The following is an 18,308-nucleotide window of genomic DNA, read 5'->3' as shown; positions in this document are numbered from 1 at the left end:
TAAAGATTATTAATATTCAGTGAAGTATTATTGTCTATCTTATCCTTTGAGTAACAAGATGCTAACACACTTGCAAAAAAAAAAAAAAAAAAAAAAAAAAGGCTTAAAACTACGCTAAAGGCCCATGAACTGACATCATCCATTCAACACCATTACTTTGTTACATAAACCTGTTTTCTTAAGGTATAACACATTAAGCAATAATTTGGAAATTAGCCAAGCACTAAGCAATTACAATAGCAGGTAATACACCATCAATTTTTGAAACACATTTGGCCACATTTCATGACCCATCTGCACTATGGATTCTATAGACTCTCACTCAGTTTAAAATTTGTTTCTGGACCTGAATTACAAGAAAATGGCTTTATGAAATTTTCTCATAAGACATTTAAATAGTCTTAGGTTCACACCCCTTTTGTTCTAAATGATTTAATCTGACATGCTATATAACTACAATAAAAATAATTACGTTCAATTCCTAAATGAAAACTAAATGCCAATAAATGGTAACAGATTTGACATGGAATGTTGTAAGATCTTCCTCTACGTAATCTGACACTGCGGATTATGAATTTCAGAGCTTGAAAACTTCAGATTAAGAACCACAAGAAAATTTACTCTTGATGGCATGCAAGATCTTCCAAAAAATTAACCTAAGACCTAGAAGTCTCAGTATTACTAGAACATAAAAAAACACAACAAATTTGTACATTTTATTCACATTTATTTTTCGCTTTTAGTGTGCTCACAGAAAATTAGAACACCTTAAGCAGGAGTTTAATAGCAATTTTTGTAAGCAAAGTTACATTCCATCTCTAAGTCAAATTGGTCAAAGCTTCTCCAGTATTTACAAAACATGATAGACAAGATGCTACACAAAACCATTGCATCTGAAGATTTTTTTTCCTTTATTCTCAAAGACGACTGGAAAAGAAAGCATTATCTGCTGTAATCAAAAACATACCACAGTATAAACAGTAACCATTCCACTTATCACAGCTTGGTTGAGTTTAAAATTTGTGTTTTAAAAGGTCCAAGATGACTGCAGTTTTACAAAAATGGGCAGGGTGGAAAGTTGCAAACTTCATGTGCTTCTGGATATCAAGATTTGTTTTTATACAATAGTCACAGTTAAAAACACCCTGCTGGTAATACATAATTACACTTTATTAAGGTCATAAACCAGCAATAAACAATAAAGCCTATACAACTTGTAGTTCTACTTAATCACTGACTGGTACAGCTAACATGAGATAAGTGAAAAGTTCCTATGGTTTAAATGAACTCCTAAGACTATGATCGTTTTTTTTTTTTTAAATCTGGGTATTGGTGTTTTTTCTTTTTTCCTCTTTCCTTCTTAGTCAAGACTTGTAGTGTTGTAAACCTGCCTCACAAAATACATGGTAATAACTTTTCTTTAAAAAAAAAAAAAAAAAAAAAGACAGCCTTTACACCATTTCTAGTGGCACATTATTTTGGCAATGTTATGCACCACTTCAATTTCCCCATTGTGACCCCTATCACTTCATTTGATATCCCTTTTTGACCCACCCATCTCCTTCATATATGGGCATGTCCATAGATTGACAAAGAAAGTTTACATTTTTGAATAAAGATGCAAAGTATGCAAAAACATTAATACTGATGCGAAAAAATAAAAAAAAACAAAAGAGAAACAAGGCAGAGGAAGAAGGTGTTTAAGCTCTCCTCGACCTGTTGGAATGGTGGTTAACAGAATGATTTGAGATGGGATCTGTTGGGGGGGGGGAGAAAAAAAAATTTGGTGCTTAAAAAAAGTAAAATAAAAAAAGACATCTTTAAAATCAATCCCTGGTTGTAGACAAGTTCTCCAAAACCAGTACCTGGCACCACTCCAACAAACAAACAGGGGAGAAAAGTTCTTCGATTATCTCACAAAAGCTTTTGCTCTTTTACTCTGCCGCCTCCGCTGGGGGGGCTTCCGGACTGCACTCGGGCTGGGCCTCCTGTGAGGGGGCTGCGCAGGCTGACGAGGCGGCGGCGACCGCGGGCTCCTCTGCGGGGGCGGCCTCCTGCTCCGGGGGCGCGCCGGGCCCGGCGGCCGAGGGGGCCTCGCAGGCGGCGGCGCTGGCCCCGGCCTCCTCGGCCTTCTTCTCCTCTACCTTGCTGGGCTCCTCCGCGGCCTTGGTCTCGTCGCTGGCGGGTGGCTTCTCTGGCGCGACAGCAGCCTCCTCGGGCTTGGCCTCCTGCGGGTCGCCACCCGCCGCCCCCTCCTCGCCAGCTGCCGCCTCCTCGCCCGGCGCCGCTGCCTGCTCCCCGGAGGCCGCGCCCGCCTCGGCGGCGGCCGCAGCGGCGCCCCCGGCGGCCTCGTCCTTGCCGCCTTCGGCAGCGGGCGCCTCAGCCTCACCGCCTTCTCCAGCCTCCTTCTTGTTCTTCTTGAAGGAGAAGCCGCTCAGCTTGAAAGACTTCTTGAAGGAAAAGCGCTTCTTTTTTTTTTTCGGGGTCTCGTTGCTGGGCGAGGGCGTGGCCCCATCCTCGGCCTTGGGCGAAGACGTCGAGGAGGCGGCCGACGCGGCCTCTCCCTCCGCGGCCGTGGGCGAGCCGGGCTCGGCAGCCTCGCCCTCCGCGGGGGCCTCCTTCTCTACCGGGCTGGCCCCGGCCTCGGGGGCGGCGGCGGCCGGCTCATCTTTCTCGGCTGCGGAGGGCGACGCCGCCCCACTCCCGGCTGCCGCGGGCTCCTCCTTGTCGGCGGCCGGGGCGCTGCCGTTGGCTTGCAGCTCCTCCTTGGCGCCCGACTCGGCGGCCGCGGGCGAAGCGTCGCCGTTTACCTTCACGTGGCCATTCTCCTAAGGGGCAGAGAAAGCGGGAGCGTCACTGAAGCGGCCGGGGCGCCGCCATTCCCGCCCCCAGCCCTGGACCGGGAGGGACCCGCTTCCCGCTAAGGCCCCTGTGGCCATCGAGACCCCACCCCCGCCGTTACGGGGAGGCGCGGGTGGATGCCCAGACGAGAGCCCCACGAACGAGGAAATGGGCACCGCTGCCTGGAGACCCCCCCTCCCAAAACACGACTGTAGCCCCCAAGTGGAACAGTGACCAGCCAGCCATTCAGCAAATGCCCTAAAGATGAAGTCCGAAACGTAGCAAGCAAAGGCTAACCATGCCAGCCCTCGCCTTATGGGGGGCTTAGGGGAAAAAAGGTGCCAAGGAATAGTTGACACAGCAAACGCCCTTTGGAAGAAGGCACAGAGCCAGAGCTGGTGGTCCGCGCCTACGTTTCACATCCCTCTTTCGCCCTAAATACATAAAGGCCTCTTCAAAATACCAGGAATTCCCAGGGGGACCACAGCACTCGAGCCAGGAGCCCCTCCCCGCACGGGGCCCTTCGAGGTCCTGCGCCCGCTCAGGGCCTTGGGACCGGCAGGGGGCGCTGTGCCTCCACTGCGCCGCGCTGGGGGCAGGCAGGCGAGGAGGGGCGGAGTCGCCGGGCCACCCCGCCCTGCCCAGCCGGGCCCTGCCCGCAGGCCGAGGCGCCCCCGAGCCTGGATCGCGCAGCTCAGCAGTCCGCAAACAAAGCTCAGGTGGCTTCCTGGCCTCTTGGTCGGTCTGAAACCAACAAGGCAGGGGGAAACCCATTATTTCTGAGGTCTCGCCTCTGCTTCCACGCCCACCTTCCCCTGTGATTCTGCGAAGCCTGGGCGCTCCTCGGCGGTTCATTTTGCATTTTTAACGGGTTTAAAGCCTCTTGGCTGACTTCGCTTTCCCCGGTAGGTTAGAGCAGGCGAAGCGACACGATCTTTTCTCTAGGAAAAGAGGCGTGGTGGGTGCCCAGTGTTTGCGAAGCAGCCACCCATGGCCGACCTCTCGGGTCCACCCAACCGTGGCTATCTGCCTGGGTCCGGGCAGCGCCGGGCGGCCCCCCGCGGGTGGTCGAGGCGCCACGCACAAGAACAATCCCGACCCAAACGCACGAACCGCCTCTTTTTGACCATCTGGAAAGGTTCTTAAAGGACCTCCGAGTGTTCCCACCCCACAGATACCATTTAAAAATCAAATGGGTGTGTAATTCCACAGACAGCTACGAATAAAGATTTAGGACAGTGGGAAAGCCCCATAAAAAGGTATCGAAGCCTTCTCTCCAACCCCAGCCAACCACCTTTCCAAGAACCCAGGGAACGCCGCCGCGGCATACAATAAGACAGCCCTTCCCTCCTCGCCTTTCTCCACCACCATCCCCACTGCGCCCCCCTTTCCCGACTCCCCCACCCCACACACACAATCACACCACCAGTTCAGAAATCTCGAAGACAATCTAGCTTCGACAACAAACCCGAGAGCCACCCAAACACCATTGTGCCCCCAAACACAAATGCAACCTGGCTGGGGGCGGGGGAGGAGGGCACCTAGCTAGTCACGTTCTGCCAATCTCCAAACCACGCCATTTTAGACGATTTATCACTCCTTTCCTCCCGTCTACTCAAGAATTCTACAGGATTCTAAGGAACCACTCCTTTGGGGGTGGGGGGAGACCCCTGCTATAAAAAATACACAATTTAGGCTATCCATTCCATTCAACTTTCAGACTAGAATCCAGCCACACTCCTCTCCACGAATGAGCCTTGGGAGCCACCAGGAGGGAAGGAGAGAGAGACACCAAGTAAATGACCACAACCACAGGTAGAATTTACCTGCCCGTTCGCTTTGGAAGGCGACGAGGCCACAGCCGCCTCCCCGGGCCTCTCCGCGGCGGCTTCTCCCTTCGCTGCGGTCTTGGAGAACTGGGCACCCATGCTGGCTTCTTCAACAAAGAAACTCAACAGATCCAAGAGGGGAAACAAAGAGCCTCGGGTTGGTGTAACGACGGGGCGAGCAGCAGCAGCGGCGGCGGCGGCAACAGCGGCAGCGGCACACACACCGGTGGGAGGGGGGTGGGGGTGGTGGAGAAGACAGAACAGAACCGATTAAACACACTCCGGATAAAAAAATTTTAGTCGAAGAGATCAAAAAGCAGCAGCACAGGAGGGAGGGAAAAAGGGTGGAAAAGTCGAGCACAAAAAAAGGAGCCCAAGTGTAGTTCGAAAAAAAAAGAAGTAATAAAAAAATCCCAGATTTGTAGCCGCACTGTAGACAAGAGGAAAATGGAGAAATCTCCCTGGTTGCTAATAAGATGCGGGGTCCAACGCCCAAGTGCACAGATGAATGGGCTCGCGGGCGCTGACGCGGCCCCCGCGCGCGTCGGCCAATCCGCGCGCCGCACACAAAGCAGGGGGCGGGGTCTGCGCGCCTGATGAACAATGGAGCCGCGCTTTGCAAACGGTTTGAAAATCAGCCTCAGACCGAGAATTAATGTCCTCCAAATAAATAAATCAATTAAAAAATACATGGCACTCGCCTCTCTCTGCTTGAAAATAATAATGCATTTCTTGATTGGCTTGCTTTGTTTGGAATTAATTAACGCGGGAGGGGGGTAGTTGTGCATCGGGGCGGAGAAAGCGTTAACTTGACTCGCATTGACTCTCGTCGGTCTATATCCGTGTGTCTTTCTCCACTCGCTCCCCTCCCCCATCTTTCCGTGTGTTTATGTGTATGTGTGTTTATGCGAGTGTTAAAGACAATGGTCGTGATTTGTGTGTTTGCAGCATGCTTTCTTTCCTTCTTTCTTTTTCCATATTGGCTTTACAGATAATGCGCAGGGTTTGTTTCTTCAACTGCTGCAATGGTTAAATCGTCCCAAATTGAAAGGTATTTAAACCACGAAGATCGAATTTCATCAAGCGAGATCGCAAGTTAGAATTAGGTCTGTAGGCCAGATGTGGAAAATGCAAAAGCGGCAGACAGCGAAGCCACACTCCCTTCCCTCTCCCACATTGGCATGCAATAAAATATTTTGAGATTGGCCTTGGGCGCTCAACAAATTCCCTCTTCTCTGGCTATTCCCAATTAGTAATAGTTTTTTTTCCACAATTCAAAGTGAGAGCCATTTACAGAAGATCGAAACTCTTCGCGTTTTATCACTGTTTGAAATGACATAATTTTCCTCTGTGGTGAAATGAGACACAGCCTCGAGTAGACGAATCCATATTTACAGTTGGGATGTTATTCGCGTCAATATGGATCGTTTTCAGCCTACTGCCAGAATCGAATGGACTCTTTTTGAACGTGTGAGTGTGTGAATGCGCACGCAGGCGAATGTGCTCCTGGAAGGAAGGGAGGCAGCAATGATGACATTCTAAACCGGATTGCAGTTCTAAGGAGAAATGTTCTGCATGTTGAGAGATAGCAAGATCCCTGAGCTCTCCAAGTCTAACTTGGGTTAGAGGAAAAGCTTCTATAATGGTACACAGGATACCTCCATCTGTCACTGCACTCCTTGCCACCGAAGTACCAGACGATATTTGTGTGTGAGAGACAAGGCACTGACTTAAAGTATGGGGGGTGAGGGGAACCAAGGAAACAGCTTAATAAGCATTTTCTTCCCAAAGTTTTCACTCGTGGCAAAATCAGACCACCTTTTCTCGTTTACATTTGGTGATCCTGCAAGAAATAATCTTTCGCTTATGAAGGTGAGAAGCAGTCGAGGGAATGGTTCATTTCTCCTGGTGCTGGCTCTGAATTCTCAAACAGTTTTATTTTCTGCTCACTGTAGGGAAATAGGTCACACTCTGAGTGAAAAAGACGGTTGGTTCAAGCCAATAACTCTTTGTTCAAGCGTTGCTTTGAAAATCACCAAGCTGAACATTGTTACGTGAAGCTTCGTCTTCTCAGTGTTCAGTTCCTTCAGATGCATTATTCGACCACGGTCATATTCCCCAGAGCTGATGTAAAGACGTTTCCGTAGAAATGCATCTTGCCAACAAACGTGTTATTACCCTTAAGAGAGCCCGCTGGCCTGGCCCACGACCCCAGCCGCCAGAATGGACGCGAATCCCTTCTATTAGCAGTTCCAACTTGAAAAGCCAACTGGGCTGATCCGACACCACCATCCAGGCGATTCCCAAAAGCCCATTTAAGGCTCTTGATTTCCCCCCACCCCCAACGTGAATCATGCCCCTTCCTCTGCATCCCCCTCCTATTTTAAATTGGGGTGACTGCTAGCTCGCTTTCGGATTTTCTCCCAGACGCGTCCTTCGCCCTCCATTTGGGGGCTGCTTTTATTGCTCCTTTGTTACCAGGCTGCCGTGTAGCTTTCCCCCCTTTTCTTTCTCGTACGCCTATTTGCCTGGTATCGGCTGGTCTCCCTGGCAACGGCCAAGGAAGATTCGGAACACGGGGCCGGGGGAGGGGGAAGAGGCGGAGCCGGCGCTGGGGGGTGACGGTGGGCGGGGGGGCGGGGGCTGGGAGTGGTGGAGGGGAGAGGGGGCAGAGTGAGAGACTGGGAGACAGACTGCGAAGCAGATGGCCGCACGAGGGGGCGGGGTGAGGGCGGGGAGGGGCGGGGGGACAGCCCTAGCGTCAGGGGCGCGAGGGAGCCAATCAATTCCCGCAGCAGCTCTGGGGCAAAAAAAAAAAAAAAAAAAAAAAAAAAAGTGTAAACACATAAGTTCCCTCCTCACGAGCGGTCTGAGTGTCTAGTTTACGGTAGAAAAGATGTTTTTTCTTTTTTTTTTGATACGCAAGCGCATTCTAAGGTAGCTGGAAAGCCTACGGTCCCCAGCAAGTGGCAGGCGGAGGCTCCTTGGGGGCGCTGCCCGCGGCCGCTGAGGGCTGGGCCACCCTTTCCCCAACCTCCCCCAGCGACTAGCGTCGTCCAAGCAGGGGATTTCTTGAGCTTATGGGGAAGAGGGTCCCGGCGGAGGATGGGTGAGGAAGAACGGGCTGGGAAATGGAAAACGGTTGTTGTTGTTCTTGCAAAACTGTTTAATGACAGGGAAAGAAGGCCAAGAACTTGGAACTGGTAGGGAAGCAGTACAGTACAAGTGTGGCTCCTCAGGAGTTTGGTGTGCTCACACGCAGAGTTAAAGGTTTCAAACAAAGCGCCAAAAATGTTTATAGAAATATGACTAAAGAACCCAAGAGTTCATAGTGAAAATGTAAAACCGGTGTCTGTAACCAAACCAAATTAATAATGTAGGGAGAAACGGTCATTTATTCTTCATTTGTACTCCCCTTTCACCCTGCCCTATTTGCAAGATAATAATAATCTGTGTATAGTTTTCTTTAGAAAAAAGAGCAATTTATTTAAGAGACCTGTTATTTTTCTGTAAAATGTTAGCGTTGGAAAGAATTTTAGAGACCATTCCACAAAATCTTGAGGGCCCAGTGTGTCAAACACAATAATCCAGATCTTGTTTTCATATCATTGAACAAGATAAACTCGGTCTCTGACCTCAGGGGGCTTCCATTTTAGAAGATCATCTACTGAAGTTGAACTGGAGCACCTGGCTTCTCCCTCTCAACGATGAAGAAATAGGCACGGGAGAGTTGCCAGATTCTCAGACGGCAGAGCCACGAATAGAGGTCAGGCCCCTTGATGACTGAGTCCTGGCTTTTTCTACCACTGCCGGTGCTGCTATTTTCCCTTGATGGCACAGATTCACTCAGTAGGTCAGTCATTCATTCCTAAAGTATTTATTAAGGTCCTCCTAAGTACGAGGGAAAAGACTTTAGACATCAGCTTACACCAGGGACAAATATGGACATGGTCTTTCCTCTCATGCAGCTTACATTTGTATTATTGTTTCTTACAACTTCTTAACCTGTGGAGAAAGAAAGCAAAAACAAGATTAACTGTGTGCTTAAAAAACAACACAAAAGATGACGACCACTTTGTAGATTCCAAATTAAATACGCCTTTTTCACCTGGAAGCATTCATGCATTCACAACATATGCGATCCCACTGTGCAGGCAATGTTCTGCTCCATCCTTCATCTTAGATTTTATGCTACTTGAAATTTAATTCCACAGAAATTGATTAGCTTGCAGTGTGGTGGGGAGGAAAACAGACACAGCCGCTCAATTCATTTGGCAAGTATTTATTGAACCCCTATCATGTAGTAGGCATTTGGGATGTATCAATGAACAAAACAGACAAGAAATCTTTATAAAGCATACATTGTTGGGTGGGGAGAAAAGCACAAGTTGAAAAAATGTAAGCCAGCAAATTATATGAAATGTTAGAAGTCTGTAAGTGTTGTGGGAGGGGCGGAGTGGTGGGGGAAACTAAAGCAAAATAATGGAGATGGGAGTTCAGGGGAGAGTTGAGTTGTAATTCCATATAGGCCGGGAAAGGCCTCATTGAGAAGGCAAACCTTGAGCAGATTTGAAGAGGTGAGGAAATTAAAAATGCAGATGGCTCACTCAAATGCTTCTAGCCTAACAAGAGAGGGGAGAAACTAGCATGTAACAACAAGATCACAAACTGAAATATAACTTTAAACCATCACATGTACTCTGAACGAAAATAGGGAGTACATTTGACCATTTAAAGTTCTATTTTGTGCTATAAGATAGTATAATTTCATTAGGAGGGTTAAAGAAGGTCTTTTGAAATAAGTGACATTTAAGTGGAAACCTAAAGGAAGAGTAGGCATTAGCCAGGTAAAGAGGTGAAGAGCTGTGTTCAGATGGAGGAAATAGCAAAGCCCATGAGGAGGAAGAGTTCAGCATGGATTTGGGAGGAAGGTAGAGAGATGAGTTAGAACATATTTTCAGATTCCTATAAAACATCTCAGTAGAAGAGTGAAGTTCACAGATGTGAGTCCGGAGTTCAGACTACAATTTTGAATGTAAATATTGATTTGTGATCATTCCACATGAAAATATTTTCAGAAGCTAAGTCACAGGAAAATGCAAGAGATATGAGATTACAGAATGATGCCCTGAGTAATTTCTGCTCTCAGAGGATCTGTAGAAAAGGAGCCAAGATGGCAAAGAAGACTGAGAAGGAACTCTCAAAGAGTAGACAGAAAGCCGGGAGAGTGTGGGGTCAGGAAAATCAATCAAGACAGTGTTTCAAGGGGGAGTGGTAAGTTTTGTTAAATGCTGTTGAGGGTTCAAATGAAATACTGAGACGTTTCCATTGCATGTTGCAGGACAGAAACGACTCGATACAGGCTCCAGAGCAGTTTTTGTAGTATGTTGAGAGTGGAAGCTGGATTTCATGTGTTTAGGATAAAATGGAACACGAAGAAGATTATGGCATAGTCACCTCTTTATGAAGCTGGACTCAATAAAGGTTTAGGGAGACAAGGCAGTAGCTGGAGAGGGCTGGGACAGATTGAGCATCCCTGATGGGAAAATCTGAAATCCAAAATCTGAAATTTTTGAGTGTCAATATGACACCACAAGTGGAAAATTCCACACCTGGCCTCATGTGAGGGGTTATGGTAAAAACACACATGCACGACACAAAGTTTATTCAGTGTCTCCAAGGAGAAAAAACATCCCCCCCAGCCCCTATCAGCTGCAATATATGTTTTCTTTGCACGTCCAGATTCCTCCACGCAAGCACACCACAAAGGGTAATAAAGTAGTTCAATGTACACAAATTTTTTTCACGATGTACATAAATTTCAGTGTACACAGATTTTGTTTCATGCACAGTATTACCTAAAATATTGTATGAAATTATATTCAGGTTCTGTTTATAAGGTATATTTGAAACATAAATAAATTTCGTGTTTAGACTTGGGTTCTCATCCCCAAGATATCTCATTATGTATATGAAAACATTCCAAAATTCAAAAAAATCTGAAATCTGAAACACTTCTGGTCCCAAGCATTTCAGATAAGGAAAGCTCAACCCAGTTCATGTTTTTGGCTTGTGTGGTGCTGTCTTGGATGGAAGGCATCAGAGCACGTTTGACTGATCTGGAAACTAATACAGTAAAAAGGAAAATGAAGATATAAGAGGAAAAGGAATAAAGAATGGAAAAGCATTTCTGAGAAGGCAGGAAGCGATGGGGATACAGGGTACATGCTGAGAAATTGGGTTTTAAAAGATATTCTACTTTTTTAAAAATTCTGTAATGAGAGAAGAAGAGGATGGTGGGGAGATGAGAAAGTTTCCCTCTGATGGTTTCTATTCAGCTAAGAGGAAAGAAGAAAAGGGAGAGTTGCAGTTTGATGACCTTATAGAAGGTGTGAAATAATGAATGGGAGGCATAGGATTGAGATTTTGGGGCATAGTAAGACTTTAGAGCAGTAAGGAGGGCCCATCTGAGGTTGATAAATCTCAAGTATGCTTAATCAATATATCAAATATATCTTTCTACAATCCTCTTTAAGATTACCAGTCATTCACTCCCTCAAGAGATGCCCAATTTGTATTATATCTATGCAGTCAATATTTGCACAAAAATAAAATATAGAATAAAATGGCAGTGCTATTACAAAGCACAATGTCAGTTAATCCTATATTATTTCATACAGATACACATAAAGAGAAGGAGGGAGGGAAGAGAACCTACTCTGTATCAGGCACCACACTGTGTGAGTCTGCTAGGCTTGTGTTTCACCCTTCCAACAGAACCTGAACTTCTATCATTTTCCCATTTTACAGATTTGGAAATTGATGTTCAGCAAGGTTTGGAAAATACAGTTCAATATTGTGTTAGCCATTGTTCACTGAAGGCTATCTGTCATCTAGGAGTCTAATAAGAGCTCAAATGGTTGTAATAGGCACAGAATCTTATATGTGGTTGGAGTTTGTTTTTTTGTTTTTTTTTTTTGTTTTTTTTTTTAAAATTAAAAAACAGAGACAGCGTCTCACTATGTTGCCCAGACTGGTCCCGAACTCCTGGGGAGTCCTAAGGTCTCCCACCGTAGCCTCTCCAAATGCTGGGATTACAGGCATGAGCCACTGCCCCCAGCCTGTAGTAGGAGTTTTATTAGTTTTTACAATTGATACTAAAACTGCAACCTTCTTTACTTTTAGATTTTGCTTTAGTGTTCTTTATTAACTATCCAGTAGTACTCAAATAGAAAGATTCTTTCATAATTAGGAAACATCAGAGTCACTGTTTATCTGTCTGAAGAATCAAGAACTAACACACCTACAATAGGAGTGAAGTTTCTGGCCTGTTAGATCTCCACATGGTCGGAATAGGTGATCACTACAAAACCACTATAAACAAGAGTGTATTTTTTGGTCGCTGCAATTCAGGCACACCAACTGACATATATATATGTATGTGTATACACACACACACACACACACACACACACACACACATATATACATATATATATATATATTTTTTTTTTTTTTTTTTTTGAGACAGGGTCTTGCTCTGTTGCCTAGGCTGATCTAACTCCTGGACTCAAACGGTCCTCTAACCTCCTCCCCAGCCTCCCCAGTAGCTGGAACTATTTGTTGTAGAAACAGGATCTCCCTATGTTACCCAGACTGGTCTCTAACTCCTGGGCTCAAGTAATTCTTTCACCTCAACTTCTCAAATTGCTGGGATTACAGGTGTGAGCCATTATGCCTGGCCAAGATTTTTTAATATTTGAAAGAGTAATCAAAGAGTAGGACATAATATTAGAGACAAGTAAACAAAAAGTAGGAACATTTTTACAGAAAAAGTTTTCTCCAGAAATTTTGAATCAAAGCTTATCCATAGTAGCATTTCTCAAAATTTGCAATACTTATCCTCCAGGGATAGGCTGAAAACTTTCCATATAAGCTTTTGGAAGAACGGAATGAAGGTGGGGGATTGGGGAGGGCACAAGGATAATTCCCTTTCCAACTTTGTTCTCAGAGATAAGAGGCAAGTAAATAAAGAAAAGCAATCAAAGTTTTCATTAAAAGGATCAGGCGATCAGGTTCCTGGTCTTATAGAGTTACCTAGTCACTTTTCTGATTGTTCTTACCTGGCGAAACAGAAGTGGAAGTAAAACATTCACATAGAAAAAAGTTGAATCTTCAGCATAAGTATAGGGACCATACAAAGGGTAATTTTTCATTGCTTTTTTAGTCATAAATACTTTCTGATACTAAAAAGGAGATTTAAACAGTGGCTGAAATGAGTTATTTGAACGAATCTATGGTTCTAGAAATTTTTTTTTTTTTTTTTTTTGAGACGGAGTCTCGCTGTGTCGCCCAGGGTGGAGTGCAGTGGCCGGATCTCAGCTCACTGCAAGCTCTGCCTCCCGGGTTTTTACGCCATTCTCCTGCCTCAGCCTCCCGAGTAGCCGGGACTACAGGCGCCCACCACCTCGCCCGGCTAGTTTTTTGTATTTTTTAGTAGAGACGGGGTTTCACCGTGTTAGCCAGGATGGTCTCGAACTCCTGACCTCGTGATCCGCCCGTCTCGGCCTCCCAAAGTGCTGGGATTACAGGCTTGAGCCACCGCGCCCGGCCGGTTCTAGAAATTAAAGTATAAAATCAAACACTTCCTTTATTCCAAATGACAATGCAGTTTAAAAAAAAGATGTATTAAACTCTTAGAAACAGCTAGTGGCAATCAATAAATAGAAAGTTTTTATTAAGCTACTGCTAAACTAGAACTTTACTAAGGGCCCCTCCAGTTTGATGGACTTTTCAGTGCCTTCAACACTCTATTAGGTTTTGTGATGAGATGACTGGGAAGGACTTCGTTTGCTCAGCAGATATTTATTAGGTACCTACTTTATGTCAGGCACTGGTGTACAGTGATTTGCCTCCATTACATATTAGAATCCCTACAGTAATCTTATAAAATAGAAACCATTACTCCTATTTTCTTTGTAAATCAAATCCCTGAGGCATAACATAACATGCTCAAGTTTATGCTGTTCGTAAGTGGTCTGGACTGGGTTCTCAGTCCAGCTCTTGATGATTCCAAACCTGTGACACTGTTTCCTTGAGTACGTTATGCTGTCTCAGATAAAGTTAAGAATTTTATGGGATGTTTCCAGTTTTTGTGAAGGTTACAAAAATGACCAAGATACACTAAAAAATGTCTGAAATATATTAAATATTAAACTTTATGTGTTGTAAGAGAAGTATTTAGGGCTACATCTACAAAGTGGGAATTAGCATTCAAAGAAACACACACATGCACAAACAGAATCCGACAGGTCAGATTCTTGAATCTGGAAACATCCTTAGTAACTTTATCCAGAATATTGTCATCACAAAACATATTTTTGGACAACTGAATAAAAACATAAATGGTTGAATTGTGCCAAAAACTTACCTCTACCTTTCCTGGGACAAAAGTGTGAGTGTTGCTTAGAGCAGAGTGAAGCTTTTTGGAATGTAGGTAAAATAGGGTGTAGAGAAAGGGAGAGAATGTTACAGTTGGAAAGAGACTCCAGATATGAGATGCAGCTGAGACAGGAGATCAGAGGTAAGAAGGTATAGCCCTTCACAGTGCCACTGTGGGAAAACTGTAAGGATTCCTGGGATGGATGGGACTCATGGTCGAGAATGTAGCGAGTGATGAAAATGTGACATTCTTCCATTAAGGCTACAGTTGGAATTTGATTTACATTTTGATTGTAGGTGTAAACACTTGACAGTTTTAAAATTTCAATCACTATTGTATATATTATTTTATTTAATACCCACAGTAAATTCAGAGATCAATTAGATCAATTAGGTGAATTCCCAGTTATAAGGCTGTTAAATAATTTGCTTAAAATCCCAACTACAGGCTGGGCGCGGTGGCTCACACCTGTAATCCCAGCACTTTGGGAGGCCGAGGAGGGAGGATCATGAGGTAAGGAGTTTGAGACTAGCCTGACCAATATGGTAAAACCCTGTCTCTACTAAAAATACAAAAATTAGCCAGGCGTGGTGGCACACACCTATAGTCCCAGCTATTCAGGAGGCTGAGGCAGGAGAATCTCTTGAACCTGGGAGGCGGAGGTTGCAGTGAGCGGAGATCACGCCACTGCGCTCCAGCCTGGGTGACAGAGAGAGACCTCATCTAAAAAAAAAAAAAAAAAAAGTCCCCAATCTCGACTATAGCTACCCAGACCAGCCAGTATCTTGTGGTCTGCTGAGACAGACAGGGACTTTGTCACTGCACTATCCTGCTGTCTCTGCCTCTTCTACATGTCTTCTACTCCTCTTCCTCTCCAGTGTGTGCATATGTGTATTTTTTTTAGATGGATTTTCGCTATGTTGCCCAGCTGGAGTGCAGTGGCTGTTCACAGGCCTAATCACAGCTCACTGCAGTCTCAAACTCCCAGGCTGAAGCTACTCATCTTCCCAAGTAGCTGGGTCAACAGGCATGCACCACCATACTCAACTCCTCTCCAATATTGAGGAAAAGATACGTAGGGCAAGTTTTCAATTGACTTTGGATCTTATTCTCATTGCTTTAAATACTACTTTTATGCCAATGACACAACAATCAGAATTTCCTATCCTAATAGCTAACCGAAATTCCAGCTCTGTATTTTCCATTGTCTCCTTACTGATCTGGTAATTGCTGCTTGTATATTTCTCTCCACTTTCTCAAAGTTAAGTTATTGTTTTCCCATCTAAACCAGCTCATCTTCTGAGTGATCTGGTGTACCATGTCTTCCACTTTCCAATCGAGATATTTTATAATGAGTCCAAAGTCTCTAGGAAAGTTGATGATTTCCTTCCCTTCCTTTCCTTCCCTTCCTTCTCTTCCTTTCTTCCCTGATGATTTCTTTAGCTTTCTTGGAGACATTTTGGACTCATTTCTCTCCACTTTTCAGGCTAAGAATAGAACCAAGTATAAGACCTCCTTAGGTTTCAGTATGGTTAAACACTCCACTACCAATTAGAATTTAAAACAAAAAATAAAACAAAACAAACCCTGAAGATTTTGCCCATTTGGTTAGTTTATAAACCTCTTTTCACCTCCATCATCTTTCATATCTTAAGCACATGTTACCCTATGTTGCTTTTTCCTCTAAAATTCCTATTGATTAGACTTTACTAAATATAAAAATAATTGAGTATCAAGGAGAAGACTGGAATTCTCACTGTACAATTTGTTATCAGCTCAGAGCACCCCATGGATTATCCTTGTCAAGTTGTGTTGATTTATTTTCCTTTCAAACATCTCTGGTATTTTCTCCCTTCCAAGGACTAAAACTCAAGTCAAAGTTCTTGATGTTTTCTGCCTGAATTACCTCTTTGGTCATTGTTCCCTTCTCCAGAGCATTCAATGCCACAAATATCTCTCTTGTCGCATCTCTGATCAAAAATTGGCTTCTAATTGTCTGGGATCTAACCCTCCCTGCCTGACTTCCAAGGCTGTTTATAATCTGTCACCATAATCTCTAGACAGAAGACCAGTTTGGATCACTGAATGATGATTTATTAAACTTTTCCTTATAATTGTCTTAATTTGCCTCCCAATAAAGAACTAGTAGTTACACGTTTTTAATATAGACCTAATAAATATACTTTATAGAGAAAAGATTGAAGAATTCCAAGATACTTTATAATTTAAAAAAATTTAGGAAGCCAGTTTTCCACCAGCATCTGTCCCTCTCTCCTTTCTTCTCCAAAAAATAAGCAGATTTCAAGGAGGTTGTGAACTGATCTCCCTTTTTACTGAGAAGAGAGCCTTGTCTTTGAACTTCTTAGGGTCCTGTCACAGTCTTTTATGTTTGTCTGACTCAACCACAGCAACAGTTGCATCAGTAGGGGCAAAATGTCCTCCTAAGAAGCAGAGAAGAGAAAATGACAATTGATAAATAATAGACATTGCCTCCTGATTATGCTGACAAGACCAGTTTTTCTCTTGATCAGAATTTCCTTAACATTTTATTTTCTAACACTAACACTTAATTTCTTTATCTCCTGCTTTTTCCTACTGTAACTTTTTTTTTTTTTTTTTTTTTTTTTTCCTTCTGAGATGTAGTCTTGTCTCAGTCACCCAGGCTGGAGTGTAGCAATGCAATCTTGGCTCACTGCAACATCTGCCTCCCAGGCTCAGGTGATTCTCCTGCCTCAGCCTCCTGAGTAGCTGAGATTATAGGCATGCATCACCATGCCTGGCTAATTTTTGTATTTTTAGTAGAGACAGGGCTTCACCGTTTTGGCCAGGCTAAAGTCCTGACCTCAGGTGATCCTCCCGCCCGGGCCTCCTAAAGTGCTAGGATTACAGGCCTGAGCCACCGTGCCCAGCCTGTACTGTGGCTTTAAATGTCATGAATGCTTAAACTATAGAGTGACCATTAATCGAATAAAATGGGTAGTAATTTTCCCTGCATCTACTTTTATATTCTTTTCACCAAATGACCAAAAAAAAAAATTTTTTTACAACTTTTCATTTAAACAATCCTGTTATTGTAATTGTGGTGTTTTGAAAACATCCAATAACAAGCAGGATAAAGAATTATTATATTCTAGACATCATCACTACTTTTCAAAAATAATTTGATTTTCATTTTAACCTATTTTTACTAATACAATCAAAAGATTCATTCAATTTAGTGGGGGAGAACTGTAAAAAAAATTCTTGGATATCAAATAAGCAAATAACTAGTTAAATTGTTTGGTCTATATCTTTTTATTTAATGTTTTATTACAAACTTTTAAAATTCTTAATGTGCCCCTCAGGACTATTTCATGAAACATATTAAAATGCAGCTTAATGGGGATGGCATTGAATCTATAAATTATCTTGGGCAGGATGGCCATTTTCACAATATTGATTCTTCCTATCCATGAGCATGGTATGTTCTTCCATTTGTTTGTGTCCTCTTTTATTTCACTGAGCAGTGGTTTGTAGTTCTCCTTGAAGAGGTCCTTTACATCCCTTGTAAGTTGGATTCCTAGGTATTTTGTTCTCTTTGAAGCTATTGTGAATGGGAATTCATTCATGATTTGGCTCTCTGTTTGTCTGTTACTGGTGTATAAGAATGCTTGTGATTTTTGCACATGGATTTTGTATCCTGAGACTTTGCTGAAGTTGTTTATCAGCTTAAAGAGATTTTGGGCTGAGATGATGGGGTTTTCTAAATATACAGTCGTGTCATCTGCAAACAGGGACAATTTGACTTATTGACCCAGCCATCCCATTACTGGGTATATACCTAAAGGATTATAAATCATGCTGCTATAAAGACACATGCACACGTATGTTTATTGCAGCACTATTCACAATAGCAAAGACTTGGAATCAACCCAAATGTCCATCAGTGACAGACTGGATTAAGAAAATGTGGCACATATACACCATGGAATACTATGCAGCCATAAAAAAGAATGAGTTTGTGTCCTTTGTAGGGACATGGATGCAGCTGGAGACCATCATTCTCAGCAAACTATCACAAAAACAGAAAACCAAACACCACATGTTCTCACTCATAGGTGGGAATTGAACAATGAGAGCACTTGGACACAGGAAGGGGAACATCACACACCAGGGCCTATTGTGGGGAGCAGGGAGGGGAGAGGGATAGCATTAGG

At 43.9% G+C, this 18,308-nt stretch overlaps 1 protein-coding gene across 2 annotated transcripts; it reads right to left on the bottom strand.

Annotated features, from left to right (window-relative positions):
* Positions 1-706: 706 nt before the first annotated feature.
* LOC105499716 (myristoylated alanine-rich C-kinase substrate) lies at positions 707-6,989 on the bottom strand. Of its 2 annotated transcripts, none has more exons than XM_011772497.3 (2): positions 4,668-6,989; positions 707-2,828 (listed from the first exon to the last, which is right to left on the bottom strand). In XM_011772497.3, exons 1-2 carry the CDS (start codon positions 4,767-4,769, stop codon positions 1,935-1,937), a joined length of 996 nt encoding a protein of 331 aa, XP_011770799.1. In that variant the 5' UTR covers positions 4,770-6,989; the 3' UTR covers positions 707-1,934. The 2 variants fall into 2 exon arrangements, with proteins under 2 accessions (XP_011770799.1, XP_024642810.1); XM_024787042.2 differs by lacking the exon at positions 4,668-6,989 and adding an exon at positions 3,139-3,259.
* Between the last annotated feature and the right edge of the window lie 11,319 nt (positions 6,990-18,308).

Source organism: Macaca nemestrina, chromosome 5 (assembly GCF_043159975.1).
Source record: "Macaca nemestrina isolate mMacNem1 chromosome 5, mMacNem.hap1, whole genome shotgun sequence".
Classification (NCBI taxonomy): domain Eukaryota; kingdom Metazoa; phylum Chordata; class Mammalia; order Primates; family Cercopithecidae; genus Macaca; species Macaca nemestrina.
The sequence above is the reverse complement of the archived record's forward strand: the minus strand, read 5'-3'. Positions and strand labels throughout refer to the sequence as shown.